At 49.4% G+C, this 25807-nt stretch overlaps 9 protein-coding genes across 9 annotated transcripts; 5 read left to right on the forward strand and 4 right to left on the reverse strand.

The window, feature by feature from the left end:
* Window positions 1–2622: 2622 nt before the first annotated feature.
* On the forward strand, window positions 2623–2963 carry FPRO_10238 (uncharacterized protein; the record flags this gene model as incomplete). The annotated part of the gene is made up of 2 exons (XM_031231178.1): window positions 2623–2865; window positions 2916–2963. The coding sequence occupies 2 exons, from the start codon at window positions 2623–2625 to the stop codon at window positions 2961–2963; spliced, it is 291 nt and encodes a 96-aa protein (XP_031081241.1).
* A 499-nt stretch (window positions 2964–3462) lies between these two features.
* On the reverse strand, window positions 3463–5488 carry FPRO_10239 (uncharacterized protein; the record flags this gene model as incomplete). The annotated part of the gene is made up of 2 exons (XM_031231179.1): window positions 3463–5265; window positions 5330–5488. The coding sequence occupies 2 exons, from the start codon at window positions 5486–5488 to the stop codon at window positions 3463–3465; spliced, it is 1962 nt and encodes a 653-aa protein (XP_031081242.1).
* Window positions 5489–6040: 552 nt separating this feature from the next.
* Window positions 6041–9662, reverse strand: FPRO_10240 (uncharacterized protein; the record flags this gene model as incomplete). Its single annotated transcript, XM_031231180.1, has 5 exons — window positions 6041–7210; window positions 7321–7413; window positions 7473–8132; window positions 8202–9147; window positions 9226–9662. The coding sequence occupies 5 exons, from the start codon at window positions 9660–9662 to the stop codon at window positions 6041–6043; spliced, it is 3306 nt and encodes a 1101-aa protein (XP_031081243.1).
* An 886-nt stretch (window positions 9663–10548) lies between these two features.
* Window positions 10549–14949, forward strand: FPRO_10241 (uncharacterized protein; the record flags this gene model as incomplete). The annotated part of the gene is made up of 2 exons (XM_031231181.1): window positions 10549–10731; window positions 10795–14949. The coding sequence occupies 2 exons, from the start codon at window positions 10549–10551 to the stop codon at window positions 14947–14949; spliced, it is 4338 nt and encodes a 1445-aa protein (XP_031081244.1).
* Window positions 14950–15580: 631 nt separating this feature from the next.
* On the forward strand, window positions 15581–17765 carry FPRO_10242 (uncharacterized protein; the record flags this gene model as incomplete). The annotated part of the gene is made up of 5 exons (XM_031231182.1): window positions 15581–15965; window positions 16011–16222; window positions 16268–16671; window positions 16718–17269; window positions 17318–17765. The coding sequence occupies 5 exons, from the start codon at window positions 15581–15583 to the stop codon at window positions 17763–17765; spliced, it is 2001 nt and encodes a 666-aa protein (XP_031081245.1).
* Window positions 17766–18354: 589 nt separating this feature from the next.
* On the forward strand, window positions 18355–19761 carry FPRO_10243 (uncharacterized protein; the record flags this gene model as incomplete). Its single annotated transcript, XM_031231184.1, has 2 exons — window positions 18355–19507; window positions 19556–19761. 2 exons carry the CDS (start codon window positions 18355–18357, stop codon window positions 19759–19761), a joined length of 1359 nt encoding a protein of 452 aa, XP_031081246.1.
* A 1010-nt stretch (window positions 19762–20771) lies between these two features.
* On the reverse strand, window positions 20772–21305 carry FPRO_10244 (uncharacterized protein; the record flags this gene model as incomplete). The annotated part of the gene is made up of 3 exons (XM_031231185.1): window positions 20772–20804; window positions 20852–21081; window positions 21125–21305. The coding sequence occupies 3 exons, from the start codon at window positions 21303–21305 to the stop codon at window positions 20772–20774; spliced, it is 444 nt and encodes a 147-aa protein (XP_031081247.1).
* A 455-nt stretch (window positions 21306–21760) lies between these two features.
* FPRO_10245 (uncharacterized protein) lies at window positions 21761–22815 on the forward strand (the record flags this gene model as incomplete). The annotated part of the gene is made up of 2 exons (XM_031231186.1): window positions 21761–22062; window positions 22107–22815. The coding sequence occupies 2 exons, from the start codon at window positions 21761–21763 to the stop codon at window positions 22813–22815; spliced, it is 1011 nt and encodes a 336-aa protein (XP_031081248.1).
* A 225-nt stretch (window positions 22816–23040) lies between these two features.
* On the reverse strand, window positions 23041–24899 carry FPRO_10246 (uncharacterized protein; the record flags this gene model as incomplete). Its single annotated transcript, XM_031231187.1, has 4 exons — window positions 23041–23579; window positions 23624–24218; window positions 24264–24433; window positions 24521–24899. The coding sequence occupies 4 exons, from the start codon at window positions 24897–24899 to the stop codon at window positions 23041–23043; spliced, it is 1683 nt and encodes a 560-aa protein (XP_031081249.1).
* Between the last annotated feature and the right edge of the window lie 908 nt (window positions 24900–25807).

Genomic DNA, 25807 nt, shown 5'->3' on the forward strand with positions numbered 1-25807 from the left:
GCATCTCATTCATTGGATTTGCACACCAAGAATTCTTACCTCTTTCCTCCTTTCTGGTGATGTTCTTTTGACCGGCAAGAACTCCGGTCTCTCTCGAGGTAACCAGTCATATTAGCAATCAAGCCAATGTAACTACGAGATCTACAATACGAGCTCAGCTCGCTATCACCCTTGTCAACTAAAGAGACAATGTTGAAAATTCAAGGCGAAATGCATGGTCTTGGCAAGAAAATCTAGGTATCAGGCCACAATGCATAATCATGATTCATGTACCATCCCAGCACCATCACTAGACCTTAACAAATCGCAAGGTGACTAACAAAAAAAACAAGATTTTGAATCTTTGAGGTTGGTGATTTGATCTGAGGCTTGAAAATAAGGCCTTCCACCTCGGAAAGAACTACTGCTGTATCACCGTGTCATCACACCGATCCAATTCGCCTTGGTCTGTCACTCCGTTGCACAAGCACAAAGCCTCAAGTTTGTGGCCATCGACGATCACCTCGGTCAATACGACGTTGTACTATGGCAAGGATTGATATCGATTTCTGTACGCCGATGAAAGCCATATTGCATGTTGCAGATCTTGGAGGAGCTGAAACATGTAGCGATAATCTAGGTAGTGATCTCCAAGAAATAAGATAGTCGACCAAGTGGCTGAACCGGTGCTGTTACCCTATTGGATCCCTTTGACAGGTAACGAGTAGTAGGGATATCGACTGCAGACTATCAGACCGAGTCAAGCCTGACTGACAAATCGTGAGGCTGGTGGGCATTTGGAGTGGTAATACAAACTCCGTAAAAATACGGAACTACTAATCAAAGTATGTAAAGCGCAGATCCCTCTTGTTTTCACCTCCCTCAGCGATTCCCCTTCGTAAACCAAGCCTTTTATGAACATGCGCCTCTGAGACATCCCAACGGGCCCTTGGCTCGCTACCCGAGGCAGGGGTAAAAAAAAGCATGTCAGTATTGCCACAGCACGTTTTGATAGAAATGTCTTGTAATTTTTGGGGCTACTGCTGCGGCACATGCATACAATCCGCTTTCTGTTCTGGACCAACATGGCCTGTTTGGGGTTCATCTCCCCTGTAAGCGTTACGAGAGCGCTTTACCACGTTGAGGAGCGATCTTCACCAGGAAAAAGGAAAGGCAGAAAATACTTCAGTGCGCTGTGCTAAAGTCAGACGCCAGATGTAACACTCTCTGCCCTCGTTTTGGCCCTTGCGTTCTTCTCCGCATAACACTCATCAGCTAATTCTGCCCTTTTGGTATTTTCGTCCCATGAGAAGCACTGATCATCGGCGTCAAGCCACCGGGCTGAGACTTCCGGCAATTGGGCCCAATTAAAACCGTAGTCTCAGCCCTCCCTACCGGGCTTTCGGCAATAAGACATTCACTTAATGGGTGAGACTCTGCAGGCTAGACTTGCTCTTTTGTCGATCAATGCAGAACTGCAGCCAAGACAATCAAGCCAGGAACACGCGTGGCGGTCTCGGTCTAGGACATTGTTTGCGGGTCGTAAAAAAGAAGTAATTATGCCAAGTTTACTGCGGGTTAAAACCCCCCCCCAATTCGTGGTGGCTGCATATTGGGCTGCGGCCCCGTTTTGGCTTTCAGCCAAGGACCGGGAGGGGAGAGCAAATGAGGGCGCTTGATGCGGGTGCTTGGAGTTGTCGTTGACGACGTGGCTAACGCGAGACCCTTGTGCCTCACAAGAGCAATCCACTACACTCAACGTTTTATGCTGTGCGTTTCCAAGACTTCAGCTTTCGAGAGTGTCATTTTTCTCATGCATTGCTTGTAGACGTACGTCGTGGATCGACTGCAAGATTCGGAACCGCGCCTGGATCCATGACAATGCTACGTCTTAGTCACGTGGCAAAGGTCCGAAGCCAATGCCGTGTCACAATGCAATTTTCTTGTTTCTTCAATGAATCCTGCTGAGCTCATTTTGCTGTTCATTCAATACTGCAACTTCTCTGTCCTATTCTTAGCTGAAATTGGATTTGATGCCCTGAATCCCCATAGTGCGGGCGCTAACCAGAGATACCGGGGCTATCCGTTGGCCTGAAAATTGACGAGCGGACCCTCGCCCTACAATTCTAAAATACCAAGCGGGCATCGGCAGTTAGAGTCGTACTGTTACGCAAAAAGTATATTGAAACAATGCAACCATCCCTGTCAGAAATTGAGGCGTGACAACGAGGAAACAAACATGATCTGAGCAGGGAAAACATGGGTCTCTCTCCCTTGTCCCGGCCAGGTACCGAGTGGATGATGAAGATCACAGGCCAAGGGAGGAAGAGTTGAGCCCCACTGACAGACCGGTGCAGTGATCGCCCCGAGTTCCGCTGCCCAAAGTCTATGGGCTGGACTCAGCTGAGATGTGTGATGCGGAATATCGTCACGTAGCATTACGGCTTAGAGTAATCTCGTACAGTCAGGGAGACGGGCGCTTGATCAGGGAACTTGACGATTCTGGTGTGAAGCGTCAAGTATAAAGAGGCCATCATCCTCCCTCTTGGACTCAAAATCCTCATCAACACTCATCAGCATCTTCAACACCTTCAAACACTTTACACTCCCAAAACCAACACTTTCAACTCAACTCCATTCAAAATGCAGTTCACCAAGATCGCCTCCGTCCTCGCCATGGCCGCCGCTGCCATCGCTGCTCCCGCTCCCGGCAACTACGAGGTCGAGCCTCGCACTGGCGGTAGCAACAATGGCAACAACCAGCCTGCCTGCTCTGCTCAGAGCCAGAACGTTTGCTGCAACGGTCTCGGCTGTCTCGTCCAGGTTCTTGGTGCCGGTTGCTCCACCACCTCTTACTGCTGCGAGTCTGATGCCCCTCTGGCCGTGGTAAGTAGCCCAGAAAAGGGAGAACAAGATCCAATACTGACTGTTTTCAGGGCGCCCTCATCAACATCAACGCCCTCAACTGTGTCAAGATTCTCTAATTGACACGCCTCGGCGACTTGACCTACTCTATGGAGTAACTAGTTGGATTGTTGGATACTAGGGCACATATGGTGGGAGGATCTGACGGAGAAAGCCTATGCCAGCTACTCCGTATGTCAATAGGCAGTGTTGATGTTTGCATTTACTTCGATGACCTTAATCTGAGGTTGAATATACATACAGGGGTTATACTTTAGTTTTTTAGTTTTTTTTTTTTGATTGACTGTGAACGGTAATGACAGCAACAAACCATTAGATCACATGAACTGCCCTCAGACAAGGATACAGCTGAGTCAATTAACCAACAGTCCACTTCCGAGCAACTTCGACTCTACTCATCATACTCTCGTAAACTTGTACTCAATGGGGTCAATGCCGGTACCGGATGCTGCGGAGTTCATAACTCAATCACACAATGTAACCCAGGGATCCCTGACAATCGGCCCATCCATAACCGTTGAAGAAACAACTTAAATTAGTTTTAACTACAGCTCTGACCTATAGGAGCAGGTGCACGTTTTGAAAACTGTTGAGGTCATATCCATGCTCGAATAAATCGTTCCAGGCTGTGTCGATGCTTGGCGTAGGATACTCCTGACGAGGCGGTGGATTCTGACTTTTGACTCCAAACCATGACATGAACTCTGTGTCAATCTCCCCTTCGGCATGTGACGTGTTGTCGAAAATTGCCAACGTTGCATTGCCCAATCTCCGTATGATCTGGGTGCTCCTCTCGCCAACCTTTTTGCCGTGTGATATTTTGGACAAGAGTCTCACGCAAGTTTCAATATTGGCCTCGACGACTTCTCTTGTGAGTTCAAGACGGACCACGGAACTCGCTCTGATAGAGTACAGCATCGTCACAGCAGCCATGAATAGCGAGTCCAGCGCCACAAACGTATAGATTATCTTGTTCTTCGCGTATAGAGCATTGTAGCAGCTAATAAGGCTTATGGATGAATCGGCGCATAGGCGAATGGCGTCTGCGCTGCTCACCGGCGATGCATGAGATGGTCGGTGGAGGTTGATGACGGCTTGGTGATAGGCGATTTGGAACCACTCTGGCGTTTGGTACATCGACAGTGGCGCAAGGTACCTCGGGGCCGAGAGAAGCCACGCGTTGAGACGGGTGTAGTGCTGTTGGCGTATGGAGTCGAGGTTTCGGCCTTGAAGGTTTATGCCGCCTGCTGAGTGGAGGGCGGAGTAGATTCCCGCGTTGATCTGGCGCAGTTCGACGATGTGACGGAATGCAGACATGTCTCTGACGTCAGGCAGGATATTCGCTATGGCTTGATCTGCAGGCCCGGCAATTTGCTCATCGGTGAGAACTAATGGCAAGGGTACCGTGATATCAGCGTCCTGAATGCCCAATGGTCTGCCGAGAGAAATTGAGACACTTCGGTCCATGGTGTACAAGCTCCAGAATAACCGTTTTCGCATCTCGGCGTCGAGCAGCGTCTTATTGGCCATGCTCTCCTCCCGATGCATGTCGATACCTACTGCAAGCCTCAACGCCATGCCAACGGTGTACCACAAATTGACCGACTGCGGCTCGTTGCTGCCGAACAGGCAGAGCAGAGAAAGGCAGCGTATGCATTCGAGGTCATCAGCTGAAAGCACGGCATCAAGATCACGTACAGCTGCCTCGAAGAAGACCTCGTGAGAAACGGGCGCGTCTGAGCTAATACGTGCTTTTTCTGATGCTCCAATCGCGAGAACCATGTGTACTTCAAACGCTGACAGTCTGCTCCTGACTTGGCCGTTGCAGTATGGTATGTAATGCTGCTCCATGAAGGACGGGCGATGAAGGACCGGGTATTGCGGCCATCGACGATCGAAGAATACTTCAATCAGGCTGAGGCCGTCTCGGTGAAGCGAGAATGTGTTTGACGTGGCGGTCGGAGGCGTCTCACTGGCTGACAGCCCATGCCACAGCTGCCAAGGCCCCGTCATAAACCCCGTCTCGGAAGCGCCATTAGGACCCAATCCTCTAAAAGTTGGCAGAAGCATGCGTCCAACATATCCCCTCTCCAAGCTCGCAACCGAGCCATCGGGTTCTTGGCGATCGGCGACAGATCTTATCTGCAGATGACTCTCCTGAGAGCGAGCTTCCGAGGGCAGTCTCGATTGCATGGCGAGTTGTGTCTGCAGCTCATTCACGCGGTCTTTCAGGCGCTCTACCTGGCCTCTCAGATGGTCGCACTCGCATTCCCTGTCGACCTTGACAACGAGACGATCTGAGGGGACACAAGGCACATTTGCAGCAGCACAAGCCCCGCATATGGGATGTCTGCCGTCACACTTTGGTCACAAAAAGTCAGTCCATTGTGTCGTCGACGACCCGAGAGAATGTGGTAGCACGTACTTTTTGTTTTCTTCGGCGGCATCTCTGGCACGCTGCAGATATCCTCTTGAGGCCACGACGCGGCGATCTTATCCGGTCAGTGTCCCTGTCTGAGTGTGTGTCGTAAGCAGAGGCCGATTCAAACACGGCAGGAAGTTCTCCATCATCGGTGGCAGACATTTTTCGGGTTCGGGTTTTTGGTGGTGATGGTTTGTTAATGAGGGATGAAATTGTTAATGCGAAAGAGTCAGAACTGACCCACTTTATCGATAAGGACAATCCATCTCCGGTTCAATGCCGGCATAGCCGATGCTGAAAAAATGGATCTTGCCAAGATTCGGCCGGATTCGGTCCTTTTGCCCGGCCTTATCTCACATGTCATGATTGATGAAGCAGATAATCGTCTTGTTTTGTACTGAGAACAACCGATATTCAGAGTTTTCCTGGTGTTCTAGAGACTCCTACATAATTGAACTATGTCAGTTGGTTGGGGATCTGCCTAACGTCACTGAAGTCTCCTTGCATTAATGCTTTAATTTTCCTACTTTGGTGTTCAAAACCATATCTCTGTAACTATTAAGGCCAATGTAAGTGAAATACCAACAGATAAAGCAAAAAGCATTCGCAGTAAACTTTCCTATGTCGACCTAAAATACATACTAGTAAGGCATTCAATTGAGAAAAACTAAACTACTTCTGTGATTACCCATAGTAACCTGTGCTCTTATCAGATCAGATGAGACTTGAGCTCTCTGGCTGCCCAGGAACTTTCTTGAAATTGTCTGGATGCGCCTCACCTTGAGACTCGCTGACATATGTCTCATTTTTCGGCACGAAACTCATCTGACCAATATATTTCCTTGCCTTGTTTCCCATCGGCCACTTGACAATGCTGCCCGCCTTGCTTGTATAACTCTTCATGTTCCTCACATTGGCCTGGACTGCTTGCTGATACCTCACTTGCGCATCTTGGAGGTCGAGGGCTGTTTCCTCCGTGAGAGGCTTTTTCTTCAGGGTTTCCAATTCTCTTAAAGCCTTGCCCTTCCCTGCAGCTTCTTCATCAGCCTTGCTAAGCTTTTTCCAGGATTTGTAGTCGTTTAGCTTCTTTGTTTTGAACCTGCCCTCGAAAACCTTTTCAGCCAAAGCTCTATCTCCATCGAATCGGTTCAAGGCACCCAACATGAACATGTGCTGATACAAAGCCGAGTCGAGGAGATGCTCAGATCGATGGTAGAATCTTCGACTGAATGGGTAAAACATGGCCTTCATGTGCAGGATTGTTGGGAGCTCGTATTCAGTGCCAGCCATGTCACTATCACTTTCACCCAGGGGGGCCAAGATCCTGGATTGACCCATGAGTCGGATCTCGTAGCGGATGTTGTAAGCAAGGAATGGAAATTCCTCAGCGAGCTTAGCCAGTGTTGAATCCTCCTCAATAGGGTTTCTTTTCTTCCAAACGTATTTCTCCGTCTCTGTGTCAATCTCATCAAAGAGGTAGGGTCCACTCTTGGTGTTGCAAACCACACTGAGCTCTCCCTGAAGGTAAGTTCTCTTGTCGTTGCCCTTGCCGTACTTTTCTATTTCAGTTACCATGCTTGTCTTGCTTGTCTTGCTTGTCTTGCTTGTCTTGCTTTTCTTGCTTGTCTTGCTTGTCTTGCTTGTCGTGCTTGTCGTGCTTGTCGTGCTTGTCGTGCTTGCCTTGGCTTGCTCATCTGCCAACTTGTCACGGAGAAGCTTCTCGTCCTTGAAGAGTTGCTGCCAGGCCTTCTCGTATCTAGTCATGCAAGAGTTTGCCTCTGAAGTGCCAAAGACGAGGTTTTCTTTAGTCTGGCTTGACTTCTGGGCTGAAGTGTTGGTGCCCTGCTGGATGCCGCCCCAGGAGTATGCGCTCAGGTGCAACCACTGGTGATTCAAACCACGTTAGTCCCGGTTCCTTCTGGCCAGAGGGAGGCACGTAGAAGAGAAAGTTTGTGGTGCTTCATATCTCCTTCTCACGCCTTGGGTTCACTTACTTCAGCGATGTAAAGACCATTGGACATTTGCCGATCTTTAAGAGTGGCTTTTGGACCAGGACGCCATGACCAGCCGAGAACTTGGTCCGCAAACTGTGATAGAACGAGAACCAGTCAGCAGTCTTGGGCTTGAGAATAAGGCAAGGACTCACATAAGATGCTGAAAAGCCCATAACTGCTTTCTGGTCCTTTTGGCCCTTCCTTGAACCTGCGGCCTGGATTACCTTTTCTGCATTGATGGGATTGACGTGTATGCTGCGTGTCATGCCCTTCTTAGGTTCAGCCTTTTCTGCCTTTTTCTCCATCTCCTTTGTAGATTTTGACTTCGTCTCGATTGGCTTAGTGTCTTCCTCATCAACTTCCCCAGTAGAAGTCTTGGTGGCGACGATTTGCTCCCCCTGTGCGGGCGGGTTGCTCTCCTCTTCGTCACTTTCATAGTACTCAGCCTCACCCTCGTCTTCATCTTGATCATCCGACTTCTTAACGGGAGTTATTTTGGGATCAGTGGGCCAGTAATCATCAAAGGACTCTTGCTTGGCTTCATACTCACTCATTTTATCGATATACTTGTGGTCAAGCCCAATAGGTAGTTGTCGAATGGGCATGAAATCTTTCCTTTCTTTGTTTGTTACCGGCGTGGCCTGTTGGGTACCAGAGGTTTCCAGGTTCATCGCACCATCGGCTTTTGGAGATACTGCTTCCGCTTCCCTACCGTCGGCTTCATCTGCAGCATCCTTAAACCTCTGCATGTACTCGTGAATACAGTCCTTGTGGATGTACGTCTGGTACAATCGAAAAGGATCCTCTGAGAGCTGCATGTCAAGCAAGAAAACCAATATCAGCCTGATTTGATGACAAGATAGGGAAGAGGGGAAACTCACAAGGCAATAGTGGCGGCTTGATTCCCACTCCCACTTCTCCGGTGCCAACTGGAGTTTGGTATGTTTCCTACTCGCGTCGTTCTTTTCGCGTTCATTGATTTGTGCAATGATCTTGCCGAAGACCTCATGGGCATGGCCCGCTGGGTCAGATCTCTTGTACCCTTCCACCAACCCATTATTGAGAGTGTTGTAAAAGCGTGTCCTGGCACCGGGCAAAATCCAGATAACGAGCGGTTTTGAAAGAGGTGAAGCATCATAGCGAGTTCTCCAGCCGCGGCTCTTAGCAGACTTTGGCTGGTCATGTGCTGTAGGACTCTTCCAGTACTCCATCCAGAGCCACTGCATGCTAGCGTAGTCATAGTAATGGATTGACAGAAGCGCACTGCGGTTGTCATCATAATGCTTTCGAATATCATTTTCTGTGCCTGCTGGAAAAGGGCTGTAGCAGCCAAAGCACAGCCTCCCAGATTCGGCGCGGAAAGGTATGACGGCCTTTACGAAAATCCTGAACGTCTGGCACTCTTCGACATGCTCTTCGATTTCCTTGTCATCTTTTCCGCGGAACTTCCATTTGCAGCTGCTCATCTTGTGCATTTCCTCCAAACATGGTCCTAGAGCTTTCTCTTCCGTATCACCCGCCACCCCGTAGATTCTTTGTTCCTCAGTGACGTCGTTCACGGGGTTAGGAGCCTTCCCGCACCTCTCGGAGAAGTCGAAACCGGGAGTGACAGCTTTGACTTTAACTCGAGCTGTGATTGGCGGTATAACATCATCCTTTCGGTTCTGGATCAGCTCATCCATTTCGGCTTTCGCCACTTTGGCCGCGTCAGCCGCCTTCTTCCCTCTCTTCTCACTGTTTCTCAACCATTCTTCCTCTTTCTCTTGGATCTTCTTGTCCCATTCGCAGAGTTCATCTTTTTTCGTTTCTAAGTCAAGAACATGTATGCTGGAGGAAGGGAAAGCATTAGAAATTGACCCAGATATTGGCGAGTTGACTCATGATAGGAATATGGCGATTACTTACGGATTCCAAGCCACGTTATTCTCAGCAAGAGCTTGCAAGTATCGCAGAGAAACATATATATCTCCCTTGACCTGCTTGGTCTTGGGCCACTCGATAGAGAATTCCACAAACGTGTCGTTGAAGTTGCTTCTGAGGAACCCATTTGGAACCTTCACGTAATATGCATCGTGGGCTGAATCTTCCGTGCCGTAAGGTTGCAGAGGAGCATAAGGATGAAATCCTCCAAGAACGCTCTTTCGCACGTAGTCACCTTGAGAGGCCTCCATCTCAAATTTATATACATACTGGTTTTCCAAACTCAGCCGTGTCCAGGATCCCAGCGCCGTATAAACACTGGGTTCTTCGGTACCCTCAGTCATACGTGGGTCATCTTCAAGCTTCATGCGAAGCTCTGGACCTTGGTTACTCGCTGTCTCACCAACGTTTTCAAGGTTCATGATGTATGGGCAAGGAGGTTTGAGGGGTAGGTAGGGAAAGAAACAAGAGAGAACCGAAAGACGTAGAGTTGCTGATAACTGGAATTGCAAGCAAATGATGTATAGCTGTGAAAGAATAATAACAACATTGCGAGGGATGCAGTCTCAGTAATTTATCTATCATGGCGGAGCGCATAAGATGTCCCAAGCCAAACATGTCCACCCTGGAGATCCAGACCATTCGAGTTTGTGACTCGGCAGGGGGTGATATGTTGCTCCCGGAACTAAATCCAAAAACAGCATCTTCTTAGTCTAGATATGGCTCGCTAATAAGTCTAGTTTGAACGATTGGTCTGAGCTGAAAGACTGTGGCTGGCTAAGGGCCGCGCGTTATCTGCCAACGACTGGCGAATCACATAAGCCAAGCCTCTAACCAACAACTCGGCCGGGAATAGTGCAAACCCACAGAATACTATGTCAAGGTTGCGTGTGACCTTTTCAGGTCAATACTGTTATCCAAATCGAGATGCCTGTCCAATATTACCATACAGCGCTAGCCGGTAATCAGGCCAGCTCCACCAAAACTATCATGCTGATTCGACGAGCTATTCCGCTATCGAACGGCTGAGAGACTAGGTATGCAACAAGCAAATAGTTCGGTGTCTCCGATGCTTTCAGGTCTCCTCGAAATATCGCTCTCGACTCGAACTTCGTTGCATTCCGATGGATATGATTCATATACGACATTCGGATCAACCATTGAAATATTGGCCACTTTTGATTAAACACTTGACATCGCCCCAGAACACAGGCCCTCTTTCAACCTCTCAACCTTACTACAGTTCAAATCTGCTCAGTTTTATTAGTCGGACTGGTCCATCGACAAGCTCTATTCACACTCATCATCATGGACTCATCACTGGACTCTGCCATGGCCCCCCCTGCACCAGCCAAACGTGGCCGGTCAGACTCCTTTGACGATGGTGATGAGGATGCTCGATATGCGAAGATGTCCAAAGTTGACACAAGCACACTCAAGCGGCCTTCTTCACCGGGACTAGATCTTGATCGTTCCATCAAGAAAGCAAAGGTATCCATATAGTTCTTACCGAGTTTGCACTACACATTAACTGACCAGTCACTTCATATGTAGGACACGGCTACCGATTTTCTCTTTGGAAAGGATGCATCTAAAGCCCCATTCATGAGATATGACAACTTTAACATCTACAACCCCCAATTTGTCACTTTAGAGTCGAATGGGGAGTTTGTTCCCATGGTCCCAGCTCATCCTCAATCAGCCTTGATTGATCCTGTTACCGGCCTTGTTACTCCACAAATCACGCCTGAGGAGAAGCTTGGCGATCCCTTCAACTCTAGCAATAGGCCAGCAGGGGTGTTAGAGCAGGACCTTGTTCCTGGGCCCCTGTCGAAGAACCCTATCGACATTGTGCTCACTGGCGACATCAGGCTTTTCAACCTCATTCCAGCCAAGATTGAGATATACCGAACTCTCACTGAGGCGCAGCCATACACTGAGATAGTCAGGCCAGCTAAGGGTCGCCTCTCGTTGGGAGAGTTTCTCCCCAGCCTCAAAGATGGCGTTCTCGATTCTATTGTCTTGGACAATCTGCGCTTTTGTTACGTTGAGGATTTCGGAGATCCATTCTTGCCCTCTGGAGCATACTTCGAGACAGACATTGTGTTCCAAGGAGCCATGCAGCCTGTTTCTGATGCCCTTCGAGACTTCTTCGGTCAGGATAAGCCTGCTCTTCATTTCAGCGCCCATCTCGGCGCATACAGGGATTGGGACGACCCTTGGGATGTTGTCAACCTGGTCCTAAGTGCCTCTTTGGATCGCATCTCTTTTAAAGCTCTCGGCATCTTCGAATGGACTAGGCTCGGTGTCGAAGTCTTGGCTTTTGCTGATGTGGACTGCACCAAGGACGTCAACCCTTGGTCCTTGGGCTTTGGCTTCTTTGGTGATGTCAATATGACAGTTCCAGGATCGATTGTACCCCTTCGAGCTACATATAGGCTTCGAAAGATGTTCGATACGTATTCTCTCTTGGTCAGGCTTCAAGACGATGAGTGGAAAGATGTCTTTGGTATACGGGGATTTGACCTGCAGCAGGTCTTGCTATCCGCCACGCTGAGCAATCTATCCTCCGGTGATAAAACCTTCGCATTATCGGTAGAGGCTCAAATGGTCTGGCACGAGACCACAGTTTCTATATCTGGTACCTATTCCAAAGACCACTACAGCTTGGAGGCATATGTCGGTAACCTGGCTCTCGGTGACCTAGAGGGTTTGTTCAAGCAGCTGACTGGAGAGGGAGAACTGGACGTATTCGACCACGACGTCAAGTTCAATTCCATCTATCTTCAGGTATCAAGTGAGGGAATCGTGCTATCAGGAAGCATCACCATCAATGGTCACTCCAGTGCTGGCGGCTGTGTCACCATCTCCAAAACGGGTGTCTCCATCACTGGTGGCGTCTCTGATGTGTCTTTTGAAGGCTTCGAGATCCACAATGCTGAATTCGATGTCTTCATCGGAAGCAAAAAGTCACAGGAGGATTCAGGAGGACGCTCTACACGCTTTGCTATATCCGGAGATGTATCTTTCTGTGGCATTGATGTTAGAGCTGGTGTCTTTACGCAAAAGGACAAAGATGGCCCACTGAAATGGGCTGTTTATGGAGAAGCATCCGGTAACTTGAGTACTGCCTCGCTATGCCCTGTCCTCAAAGACACGTTCTTGGATGTGACATTGTCAAACCTGGCGCTCGTTGCCATGAACCATGACATGACAGTCGCTTCCTTCAACAAGCACAACTATCCTCTAGCTAAGGGTGTCCAATTCTGCGCAAAGATCGAGAGCATACCAGAGTTGGAGAGTCTTCTCAAGGGCAGTGTCAAGGGAACAGTACTCCAGGCTTGCTATACCGGCGGGAAGTTCAAGCTGAGTCTTATTCTCCCTGCTGCAAGGACAATCACCTTTGGGGACCGTGTGTACACCGGGCCTCTGAGCCTTGGGATTCACCTCGGTGCCAACCCCACGGACATCTTGCTAGTTCTCAATGCTGAACTCAACGTTGTTCTCGACACACAGCCGCATCCCTTGGCATTTGCTCTTGGCCTCAAAGCCGGGTACAGCGGTGCTTCGGCATATGCTCAGATGATTACAGACTGGATAAACCCATGTGGCATCGGTAAAGAAGTCGTGATTCGAGGGGGGGCTCTCGAGTTTGGCATCATATACTCAACATTCCTCGCAACTGGTATGCCAGGAGAAATGGGATTTGCTGGACAGATCAACATCGGGTCCAAAGAGGCCAAGATGGCCATGAAACTCAGTCAAAACCCCAAGGAGCAGTTGCTGGCGGCTGCCGTTAAGGATCTGGGGGTCGCAGATCTTGTTAAGTTCGCCTCTCTCGTTGCAGAAAAGGAACTTCCTGAGCCGGATGACTTTCTTCACTTTAATGATGTTGAGCTGTATATCTCTACTGGCACCAAGATCGGCTTAACAGAATACCCCCCTGGCGCCTCCTTGAAGGGCGACATGACCATATTTGGCAAGCGTGCGAAATTTGAGTGCACTGTAGGTTCCATGATCAAGCTATTGGCCACAATTGAGGCCTTCAACATCGGGCCACTCCAGGTCACTGGCGCCACAGGGCCGGATCCCATTGTGGACATTGTGCTTTCTTCTGACAAGCAGACCGTTCTTATTGATGGCGCTGTGACTATCATGGGGGCATCTGCTGCTCTTCACCTGGAAGCGAGCTTCTTACCATCAACCACTTTCGATTTCTGGGTGGATCTACGTCTCTCAGATCTATTCATGTTGAAGCTCCAGGCCAAGCTAACGGGAAAATTCAATGTGAAAGATTTAAAAAGTCTAGAAAAGGCAGACTTTGCGGTCAAAGGTGTAATGGAACAACACATCATTGAGTACATATCGCAGCAAGTTCAGCAGCAGATTGATGTCGCTCAGAAAGCCGCAAAGGAAGGCTTCGATTCAGTCAAGGCCGAGCTAGATAGACAAGAAGCAGCTTTCAAGGCAAAATGCGATGCGGCGATTGCAGAGCTAGAGAGAGCTCGCGCCATATGGAACGAAAAGCGTGACCGCGTCAATGGAGAATTCGAACGCGTCAAGCAATCGACACATCAAACAGTCCAGGGCTTGAAGGACAGTGTTGACCGTGCTGAAGCCTCCTGGAAGCAACTCATCGCGGAAGTAGAGAGGGCTTTAGAAGAGGCGCGAAACGACGCGAATGCTGCTATCGGATCTGCACAGTCTGATCTCAACCACGCTCAAGAGGATAGCGACAGAAGCATTCGGGAGGCTCAGGACGACCTGCAGAGAGCAAGGAATGATTTCGACCGAGAGTTTGGCAATGCGGTCCGGGACATCGAGAACGCCAGACACGACGTGGAACGAGCTCAAGGTAGTGTCAACGATGTTAGGTGGTCAATTGACCGCGTCAACCGAGAGATTGATGACACATCGTGGTACAACTGCGGGGGTCTCTACGCGGAAAGGGCTTCTCTCGAGATAGCACTCGTGGCCGTAGATGGGAGCTTAGAAGTCGTCAAGGGCATCTTACACGCCGCTGAGTGGGTGGTGCAGAGCACTGGCTATGTCACTGCTGAGGCCACAATCGGCACTGCCGTTTTCGCACTTGACCGAGTCAGAGACGTCAAAGGCGTAGCTCTCGACGCCGCCAAGCTTGCGTTGGACGGCGTTCGAGAAACGCACAATCTTGCCATCGAGGCTGCGTCAGAGGCAGTGTCCGTCGCCAAAACTGCAAGCGAAGAGCTTCATGTCTTCGAAGCGGCAAAAGGTGCTCTTGATGCCGGCGAGAGTGTTGCACAGGGGGCCATCAACACAGCGCAGGACGCAGTAAACGCTCTGGCTTCATGTACCGAGTTTCTAGCGTTTGACGTGGCCGAGAAGGGCTTGCAGTTTGCTCGAGATAACACGAGCGAGCTGAATTTGGCACGGCATGCGGTTGAGATTGGTGAAAAGGCAGTGGATATCGGATTAGACATGGCCAAGTGGGCTGTCGACCATGCTGGCAAAATGTTTGACATCCAGCTGGTCGAGTTTGAGGGGTCTATCCAAGGCTTGGTAGGTAATGGCCCTCCCCTCAGGGTCAAGATAGCAGGTGTTGTGTTTGGTGACTATTTTGTTTTTGAACTGGTATGGTCTCCTGGCTTTGATCTCATCAAGTTCATCAAAGAGCTGTTTGCCAAATTATGGGAACTAATTAAAGATGCTGCGGCCTCGATAATGAAGTGAAAGTAGGAGTAACAATTCAACTTTGAAGCCGAGCGTGCACTTGGTATACTTTGGTTCAAGTCTGGAGCTCATTCAGCATCAAATCACTCTTTGGCTTCAACGTGATGCTACTTCCTCGTTAAATCTGTCACAGAACGGTGAATAATTTATTTTAGTCCTATTTTCGTGGCTCCAGGGTATGTAAAAGCTGGAGATGACGTCAATTCTTCATGATGGGCTCCCGGCTAAACTCGCCGTCAAGCGCAAAAACGCAGGCAGCGCAGGGAGTGGACTCGTATTTGCTTGACACCGATAAGGCTGAAGAGACTGGACTACCGAGCAAGAGACAAAGCAAGAGACTCAAGGGTCCTCTCCAGTCATGACTCCACTCAATCGGGCTTCTCGGTATCTCTGAGCCCTTGTCATCACGCTCAAGCTCTTCAGTTAGCGCAATCCCCCAACCAGTGAAAACACAGCACTTCTACCCCGCAAACACCACTATCAGTAGCCTAACCAAGTCTTCGGGGGTGAAGCTTATCACCTACGGAACCCCATCGGAAGCCGGTGGGACGGTGGCCTCTCATCGCCCTTATCTCTGCGGAATGCCCCCCCAGTCCCCGTCACAAACATCCCCAAACCACCACAAACCACAATGCCTCGCCCAATAGTCCCAGCGCACCAACGCCAAAGAGCAGCAGAAGCCTGCAACCTGTGTCGTGAGACGAAAAAGAGATGCAGCGGCTCAGCGCCCTGTACGCAATGCGTTCGTCGCGGTCTTGAGTCGCAATGCTTCATCACCTATGCTCCGAGAGGGTCGAGAACAAGAGCTCGTGCTGAAGCTGCAAAGGCTGCGGCGGCGGGATCGGTGACGACGGAGCAGATGAGTGCGAGTTCGCATCAGAGCAGTCAGCCGATGGAGACGGATGAGGGGTATAGACCGTTGTCGCCGTCGCATTCGCAGCAGGATGATGAGAAGGACAGCCAGACTGAGGCGTCGAATCCACCGCGAATGCTGCTCAACTCGAGAGGCGAAAGAGGTATGAAAGCCTGTCGCAATTGCCGATGAAATGCTTATTTGTTAGTTTATATTGGAGGTGCAGCGTCAATCTCGTTTCTGCAGATTGTGCGGAATTTGGTGTCGCAGCAAATTGGACCATCGGCATTTTCTCACAACGAGAAAAGCGATACCATGCTCGAGATTGAATCGCCGACAGCTACAACACATGATGAAACGAGCGCGATGAGGTTAAGTCCAGACCAGAAACAGCAGTATTTGAGGTCTTATTACGTAGTTGTATGTCTACACCAACACTTGTCGACTGTATGCTGATGATAGCAGACCGAAGCGTTAATCCACGTCTTTGACGCGTCGGAACTCGAAACTCTCCTCAATCTAGACGACGACACAGGCTACTCTCCCTCTCCCAACCTCTCACCTCTCAAACAAGCCTCAGTTGACCTAGTCATCGCAATCGGCGCCCAATGCGAGTCCCTCTCCAGCGCCCGAACAATAGGCCAAGCATATTTCCGCCGCGCTCGCAGCCAAGCATTCGTTGGGTTCCTCGAAGATCCAGACCTAGACATGGTCCGCACATTCCTCCTCATGGCATTCTTCATGCTCGGCGAGTGCAGAAGAAACGCAGCGTTTATGTATCTCGGAGTCGCTGCAAAAGCCGCCCTCGCTCTGGGTCTGCATAGCAGAGAGTCTTATGCTGCGAAGCCCGGACCGGAGGACCAGGCAAAGTAAGTTTGGGCCTTTATAGTGATTCGGATGTGGCTAATGGCTTAGGTTGCGGGTATGGATGAGCGTGTGTATCCTTGATAAGCTTGTTAATTCGCTTCTCGGCCGACCATCCGCTTCTGCCCAGATCCGATCGAATAGCAGCAGTAAGCTGGATGACGTCGCGCAAAAGGGCGATAGCATCACCGAGCATTTGATGGCGTCCAACAGAGTTTCCACAATTATCAACGATATCACAGATACGCTTTATGACCAGAAAAAGGTCACGACTGCCATTGTCGAACAGTTCCTCCAAGACATTGAACGTTGGAAACGAGAGCTTCCTGCTTCGGTCAAGATACCCTCAGCAGATCCCAGTCCAGGAACAGTAACGCAACAACACGGAGCTATTGCCAAGGTTTACGTGTCGTGTCTGTATTATCTGGCTGTTATGCTCGTTTCAAGACCGTTTTTGGTTTCGGCACTTACATCCAAGGGTCTTGGAAAGGGAGCCCATACTCAGTTGGCCGCTGCATGTCTTGATGCAGCGATGTATCTGTCGCAAACATGTTCCGAAGCTCTCAACGCTGGGCTACTACAAGGGAACATGTGCATTATGAAGTAAGTTCACTGGCTATCCACAAAGATCTACATTCTAACAGCTTACAGAGCCCTCGTCTTCGCATCAGGACTAGTACTCGGCCTGGAGATATTCGCCAAATACCCCGTTGAATCAGACATCAGCAACGCATTCGAAGGCGCAAAAGACGTCCTCAGGCATTTAGCAACTCAGAGTCCACAAGCAGCGCACTATCTCGACATTCTGACAACTCTGTCTGGGGCTATTGACAAGCGACGAGCAAACGAGGCATCTAGTGGAAGAAGCCGCTACGTCTCCAAACTGTTTAGTCTGGATGCACCGCCTGAGACTGCAGGGTCACAGTCTGCCCAGCAGATGCTAGATACAATGTTTCCATTTACAGATGCTCAGACAGGTCAGATGATGGATGATACGATGCAGGATTGGGTGTTTCAGCAACCTGATGGTGGGGATTTTAGTTTGGACTGGGAGACGTTGAATGTATCGTTATGGGATACGTATCCATTTTTATCATGAGTTAGCTGTCTGTAGAACTGTATGAATTGATGAGCCTGTATGAACAATCGCCATCTTCAATATCGCTGTTCGTGATAACCGTCGTGACAGCACCGACACTGACACCTCGCATCAACCTCCGCTAATCATCGGTACAATTGATCAAGTGACTACCCCAGAAATCTCCCACGATCCGCAGATCCGCACAGAGGTTACCGCAAATACGCGGGTGCTATCAGTAAAACGGGTGCAGTGCGCTACCCGACGCTAGCGGATATCGCACCACTTCCGTGCTGTGGACTTCCGCTATCTCTAGATAACCTATCGTGAATACGGAACTTCCGAAAATTACAGCCGCAGGCGGTACAAGTTGTTGATAGTGGTTGCAGGGCGGGTATGAACTCTGAATGGTTGGCGATCCGGGGTAGATAACGTTTCGACGAGAGGAAGCTAAATAGTGATGGTTGCTCGACTTGAACTCGAATCAATTCATCATCATCAACTCATTCAATACAATAACATCTCATCTCATCCTACAATCACTCACTCTTAGCCTCTCATCTCATCTCACATCTCACAACAAACCATATCACATCTTCACACCTTCAAAATGATCAAGGACAACGCCCCCACGATGCCCAACTGGAAGCGCCTCAATGTTGGTGTCATCGGCGGTGGCATCGGTGGCATGTCAGTAGCTATCGCTCTCCGCCGCGCAGGCCACGACGTCACAATCTACGAGCGCTCAGACTTTGCCGGTGAAGTCGGCGCCTCAGTATCCTGCGCCGCCAACGGAACCCGCTGGCTGCACGAGTGGGACGTCGACGTCGCCAAGGGTGACCCCGTCGTTCTCAAGAAGCTCATCAACCGCGACTGGAAGACCGGCGAGCCTGTCAGTGTGTACGATCTCGATGACTACGAGAAGCGATGGGGTTTCGTGTACAACATGTTCCACAGGCAACACATGCACGCTATGCTCAAGGATACTGCCATGGGCGAGGGAGAGGGTACCCCTGCCAAGCTACTGGTCAACCACAAGTGCTCCGCTATCGACTTCCCCACAGGTACTATCACTTTTGAGAATGGTGTCACTGCTAAGCACGATCTTATCATCGGTGCTGATGGCATTGGCTCTGCTGTACGAAAGATCCTCGGCATCAACCCCGAGAAGAAGCCCTCTGACCAGAGCTGCCTCCACTGCAACGTCACAACCGAAGAGGCCGTCAAGGCTGGTCTCGTCGACTACTCACAAAACAGTGCTCTCGAGTACTGGGGCGGCCAAGAAGGAAAATGGGACAAGATCGTCCTCTCTCCTTGCAACGGTGGCAAGCTTCTCTCATACTACTGCTTCTTCCCCCGCGAGCAGGGTGACTACACCACACAGGCCTGGGGATCTGAGGACCTCCCCACCGAGGATCTCCTCAAGCCTTACCCCGAGCTCGACCGCCAAGTCTTTGGACATCTTGCCATTGGAAAGGAGATCCAGCCCTGGCGTCTGTGGGTACACCAGCCTTACCCCTACATCGCCAAGGAGAACGTCTGCCTTCTCGGAGATGCTGGTCACCCCATGATGCCTCATCAGTCCCAGGGTGCATGCATGGCTATTGAGGATGCTGCTGCTCTTGGCATCTTGTTCAGCAAGCGATACTTCAACGGTGATGTCAAGCAGGCTCTGTCTGTCTACGACAAGGTCCGCCTTCCCCGAGCTACCCGTGTTCAAGCCGCTGCTGCCAAGGCTGCCTACAACATCAACGAGCGAATTGGTAAGTCACTGTATGCTTCATAACTTCGATTCAAACTAACTGTATCAGGCTTCTCTGTCAACAAGAACATCTCTACATACAAGGTTGAGAACGAGAAGGAGGTCCTCACAATCGAGGAGATGAACACATATGATATGTACAAGGATATCGAGGAGAAGTTGGCCAAGGCACAAGGAGAGAAGTACGCTGGTGGCTTCCTCAACGGTCTGCCTCTGGGACTTGAGCTGCCTAACGGTGTCATTGTCGGTAAATAAATGGGAAAAGAGGAGTTGGGGACTTTTATATCTTAGCTTTGTTATAGTCGGTTTTCAAAATGTTAAATTGGTTCACTAACCTGTCGCCTCGTTTCCTCATACTTCGTGTCTCCACCTCTGCTACAGGCAGATCGAGGCTATGACTAGCTCACACCAATACACCGGACTATGAACCTTTCAAGACCCCTGGTCGAACTTTCGATCATCCCGGTGGATCACCTAGGGTGTTGGACAGTCTGGCCGCTTTCCAAGGGTCTCAACTATTCCCATATGCGGCAAGATCCAGGGGTTTGCAACGATTGGGATCTGCAGGCCCTTGTCAAGTCTAACACTGACAGCAGCGGGCTAGTCTAGAATATGACTGGCTGTCTATGTCAGGTACCCGTTCATTAGTTTACATATCTGTGACGTAGGATTATGTGCAGGTTGCCGAGGGAAACCCTGATCCCCGAGCTATTATCCAACCTCTTCCTCGTATGGACTCTCTCGTGGTATTAGACGCTACAGAAACGGCATTGAAGGCACACATCAATCTTGCTAGCCTCACAAGCCGTGGTATTGGGATCGGAACCGGTCAACAGGTGCAGCAAGAGGCCAATCCCTGTGTCCTCGACATAAAGCTCAACTCCAAGCTCACTTTGCCGAGATTAATGCATTGTCAGGAAGTATTTGTGAAACGTGATACATAATAGCAGCATCTAACTTCAAATATGCAAAGCTTCGCTCTCTTAAACCATCCTCAAGGAATTTGAGTGGTGCTCATGTACTATTGAACTGCTCTTGTCACTGAGCTCGTAGAGGTACTCTACTCTGCATCGCGAATGTAGGATATATCTCGCCATATGATCTTCGCTTTGATCAACCTCAGAAGATTAGGATGTTCAGATCTACTGCTTCATCGCAATATCCAGACTTACATACTCCTTCGGCAGCTCACAAGGCATCACGTCACTTGAATACTCGCACCAACTGTACATCATTGATGACAAATATTTCATTCTATTATCAGTCTATTTCTTGTATGCTGCCGCAGCTCCAGTATCCTATCAATCATTAGCATTACATCTCTCATTTGTAGCAAAGTCCTCACCAAATACACCTGGTAAAACTTGAGCCGATACTTCCCGTCAGCAGCCGTCTTCTCCAACTCGGCCCTCCCCGCCCACTCAATCTCTGCCGAGCCGCCATTCTTCAGCTGCAAAGCCACTGAACCATGGAGCATGACCTCGTCTGAACCCGCGCCAAACGGATACACCTTGTTGAGAGTGTGCTTCCGCGACGCAACAGCCTCCCACATCCCTTGTCTCAAGGTGGTGATTTCTACACCGTCAATTGCTGCTCATCCGCCTAACGGGAGACTTACCGGCGTGGCCTGAAGCCTTCTTTGATGCGAGAACAAACGTCGCGTCCTTCGCAAACATGTCTACATACTTGTCGGTCTCCCCTGGAGTGTCGGAAACGGCATAAAAGGCCTGGAGGAACTGGATAACGTGCGGTTGAACCGACTGATCCGAGGGACTCTGCACAGAATACGACTGTTCCATTTTGACGTTTCGTTAGGTGATCTTGTGATGATTCTGAATTGCGCTGTCTCAAAGCTTGTGCGTTGCAGTTTATCTCAATAATGTGTCGCTCCGTGACCCTGCTTCCGACTTCCGATAGTGGACTTCGGATCTTCCTTAGTGAGCGCTCCCACCGTAATCAGTGGGTGACGATCTTACCCCGCAGACTGATCGGACCGCGGGCAAATGCCGTTCCTGTTAAGGTTTAGCATTGACGGTGCATTATCCGCTCGTCCAAACGGAATCAACGGAATTTACTGTACGAGGCGGGTGCATTATCCGGAACGGGGTAATGCGGTCTCATATGGTGGTATTGTATCGTGTTTATAGTTATCGAGTTGAATATATATGTCCATGTTTAACTCCAGATAACAAAACATACTCATCATCAATTCACTCTCTCCCATCATCTTCACTTCACACATATCACATTCATCATGCTCGGCAAGGTTGCTCTTGAGGAAGCTTTCGCTCTCCCCCGTCACAAGGAGCGAACACGATGGTGGGCTGGTCTCTTTGCCATCGACCCTGATAAGCACGCTGCCGAGATCAACGACATCACAGACCAGCGCATCAAGTACATGAACGAGCATGGCGTTGGCTACACAATTCTTTCATACACTGCACCTGGTGTGCAAGATGTCTGGGACCCCAAGGAGGCTCAGGCTCTAGCTGTTGAGGTCAACGATTATATCGCTGATGCCATCAAGGCTCACCCTGATCGTCTCGGTGCTTTTGCGTAAGTCATATGTCACATATCCATAACGTCACTAACAGCTTCAGCACTCTCTCTATGCACGACCCCAAGGAAGCTGCTGAGGAGCTCCGAAGAGTTGTCACCAAGTACGGCTTCAAGGGTGCTCTTGTCAACGATACTCAACGAGCTGGTGCAGACGGAGACGACATGATCTTTTACGACGGCCCTGAGTGGGATGTCTTCTGGTCCACAGTTACAGACTTGGACGTCCCCTTCTACCTCCACCCCCGCAACCCCACAGGCTCCATCCACGAGAAGCTCTGGGCCAAGCGCAGCTGGCTCATTGGTCCTCCTCTGAGCTTCGCCCAGGGTGTCAGCCTTCACGCCCTCGGTATGGTTACCAACGGTGTCTTTGACAGACATCCCAAGCTCCAGATCGTTCTCGGCCATCTCGGCGAGCATATTCCTTTCGACATGTGGCGAATCAACCATTGGTTCGAGGATATCAAGAAGCCTCTTGGTCTGTCTTGCAAGTTGACTATCCGAGAATACTTTGCCCGCAACTTGTGGATCACCACCAGTGGACACTTCTCTACATCAACACTGCAGTTCTGTCTTGGAGAGGTTGGAGCTGATCGTATTCTGTTCTCTATCGATTATCCTTTCGAGAACTTTTCAGATGCTTGCACGTGGTATGATGGTCTGGCTATTAATGATGTTGATAAGAGAAAGATTGGAAAGGATAACGCCAAGAAGCTGTTTAAGCTTCCTCAGTTCTACCAGAGCGAGGACTAAAAGGGAAAATGGAATTAAATACAATCAAGTACATAAATGCAATAGAATAACAAAACTTTGAGCGTTTCAACGACCCTGAGTGACTCAAACCTGTACCCTGAACCAATACCACTGAGAGTACTCTTGGTTGATAGTACGATTTTACGTAGGCAAAGGCTAGTTGAAATTTGCTATGAAGATAATTCAGATTCAGCGGAAACCATGCAATGCCAGAAGTCCAAATCCTTACGACCTCTCGTCCTTGCTCTCCATCATGTCATTCGGTAACAAAGCTGTTGTAATCACACAACCCAGCATAACGCCACCAGCAAGATATAGCACACTGTTGATATCTCCCTGTCCATTCTCACCCGTGCGTCCATACAGATGCTGCGCAATCAATGGACTCACAATGCCAAACAGTCGACCCCAAAATCCTGCAATACCACATGCTGTCCCACGGATTGGCGCTGGGAAAGCTTCAGGGGTCCAGCCATAGAGTACAGCGTTGAACATGGACTGGAAGAAGTATTCCATAGTGAAGAGACCTTCATTCTTGGCACGCGTATCGACCGTTGAGAAGAGAATGATAGATATGCCCATTAGTGCAGCTGATAGCACCATTGTCCACTTGCGGCCAATGGCTGGGATGCGGTAGAGAGTTGCGCCGAGGAGTACGCCGACGATACCGGGTGCATAGGTGTAGATGTAGGCAGCGTAAGTCGATTTGAGACTTACGGATGCAGCGCCGTTCTTGAGGGCAAGAATGCTAGGCAGGTAAAAGCCTGAGTCTGTTAGTAATGTTTCATCATGTTCACGCTGAACTTACCTGCAACAGTAAATCCCCAGTAGTCCATGATATAAGTCAACCATACAAGAACTGTAAGACGCGTCATCTTGGGACTAGAAAACAGCATCTTATATCTTGACAGCTCAAGCTTAGCCTTTTGAGACCACGCCATGTTCAGCTGCTTAGTTCCCGCTCCCAAGGCAGGGGTTGCACTATTACCACTTCCAAGAGAGCTATCATCTGCTTGAAGTGACTCAAAAAGCTCAAGAGTGAGTCCGCACTTCTTCTTGTTCACTTCGGCCATATGTTGAAGCGTCTCAATTGCCTGGCCGTCACGGCCGCGATAGATGAGATACTTTGGAGTCTCACGAAAGTTGAAGACGAAAAAGCGAAGGATGAAGATGGCTAGAGTGATGCCGCCAATTGTGAAGAGAAGATATCGCCATCCCATGTTGTCACCGCGGGAACAGCATGCTTCTCCTGCCTCAGCATTGTTGCATGATAGCAGAGGGTCAGGCTCGGAGAAGTTGGGGGAGCATGCGTAGACGGGGATGAAGCCAAAGGCGATGGCACTGCAGAGGACGACTCCAATAGGTTGGAAGACGGACAAACAAGCCAAGAGGAAGCGTTTGTTCTATCAGGATTAGCTAAGTGCCTCTGCCGAACCTGATCAACGTACCTGGGGAATAAACTCGAGAGTAATTGTCGTGTCGATGGGAATATTTCCTCCTACACCAAACCCGACAAATGCTGTCAACACGAGAAAAGTCGTGTAATTATTGGACGCACCGAGACAAAGCCCAAATATCGACGAAATGAGACACGTCAAGTTGAACGCCCAGCGACGACCTAAAAAGTGTCAGCACAAATCTTTACCAAAGGAAGTGAATCTCCAGGTAGAGGACCTGACGCGACAACAACCCAAGAGCATCATACCAATAATATCCGCCAAAAAGCCCCAAACAAACGCCCCCGCCGTAAGCCCAGCATTAAAGCTCGTCGAGATATTCCCCGACTCGTCATCCCCAAAGCCCAGCTCCTGCTGCAGCGGCCCAAGCACGAGCCCAAAGGCCTGAGCCCAGAGGAGATCAAGCAGATAGCCGAAGCCGCAGAGTCCCCAGATGTACCACTGGTATTTGCCCATTCCTTGAGCGTCGATCTCGCGGTTGATGAGGATGCATTTCTTCTCGTAGAGGGTTAGGCCGTCGAGGTTGTGGAGGAGGGGGTTGCGGGAGTTGTAGCCCTGTGCGTTTTCGACCTGCGATGAGGGGAGAGTGTCGCCGTCTACTTTGGACATTTCTTCCGAGGGAGGCATGGTGTAGGTTTTCGTAAACAAGGGATTCACTTGCGTAACTTCACGTTTCAGTTGCCGATGGAATGCAAAGATAAACAGTACAAGAACCTCGCCATCGCTATCTCTGTTCAAGCGATCTGCAATCTCATGTCACACCAGTACAACTTTAATCAAGCCATCATTGGTCTTCACTATCAGGATCGTTGATGTCATTTTGTACTGATGAGGTGATGCCCTAAAGATTTTGATTGGCCCGGAGCTTCTCCTCAGCCATGCAGTCATCCTAAACCCGGCTGTATCCTTTGTTTGTCTCGCGTTGAACCAAAGGCAGCAATTTAGGCTATCACGGGGCGAGCGGCACGAAAGCTAATCTGGTAATCGATAGATTGTTTCCGGTTTAGATCCGTTTGCAAGACGTAAATGTGACGACTCATAAGTTTGGCGGTCAAGGGTAGGTAACGATATTATCCAGTATTAGATGGATGCCAATGTTTTCGCTGCATCAGTGCCATTGTTAAATCGCTTATTGAATTTGCGCAAAAAATTGTAAGCGACTTAGAGTATTTGTTTTTAATTTTAATTTTGAGAGGAATATGTAGAACTAGCATTACTGGTGAATGATGTGCATCTCGAATCGGGTTCGGAACGACATTTATGATCAAGCTGCCAACCGAGCAGAATAGGATAATAAAGGCTTAATGCTAGGCTTTTAAACTGTGTTTTATATTGTAAAAGAAATAGTAAGAAACATCACAAAAGACAATAGCAGATAGGGTCTAAATAAAGTATATAACTGTTAGCACAGCTTTATCCGTATAGTAGCTTCTTACTATGGCCATATGGGAACTTTACTCTAGCCATTAGCACGTTAAAGACTCCAATTGTATGTCTGAAAATAGTTCCGAGTTATAAAGGCAATTTAATCGCGC

The sequence above is a fragment of the Fusarium proliferatum genome, assembly GCF_900067095.1.
Source record: "Fusarium proliferatum ET1 genome assembly, contig: FPRO_scaffold005, whole genome shotgun sequence".
Taxonomy (NCBI): domain Eukaryota; kingdom Fungi; phylum Ascomycota; class Sordariomycetes; order Hypocreales; family Nectriaceae; genus Fusarium; species Fusarium proliferatum.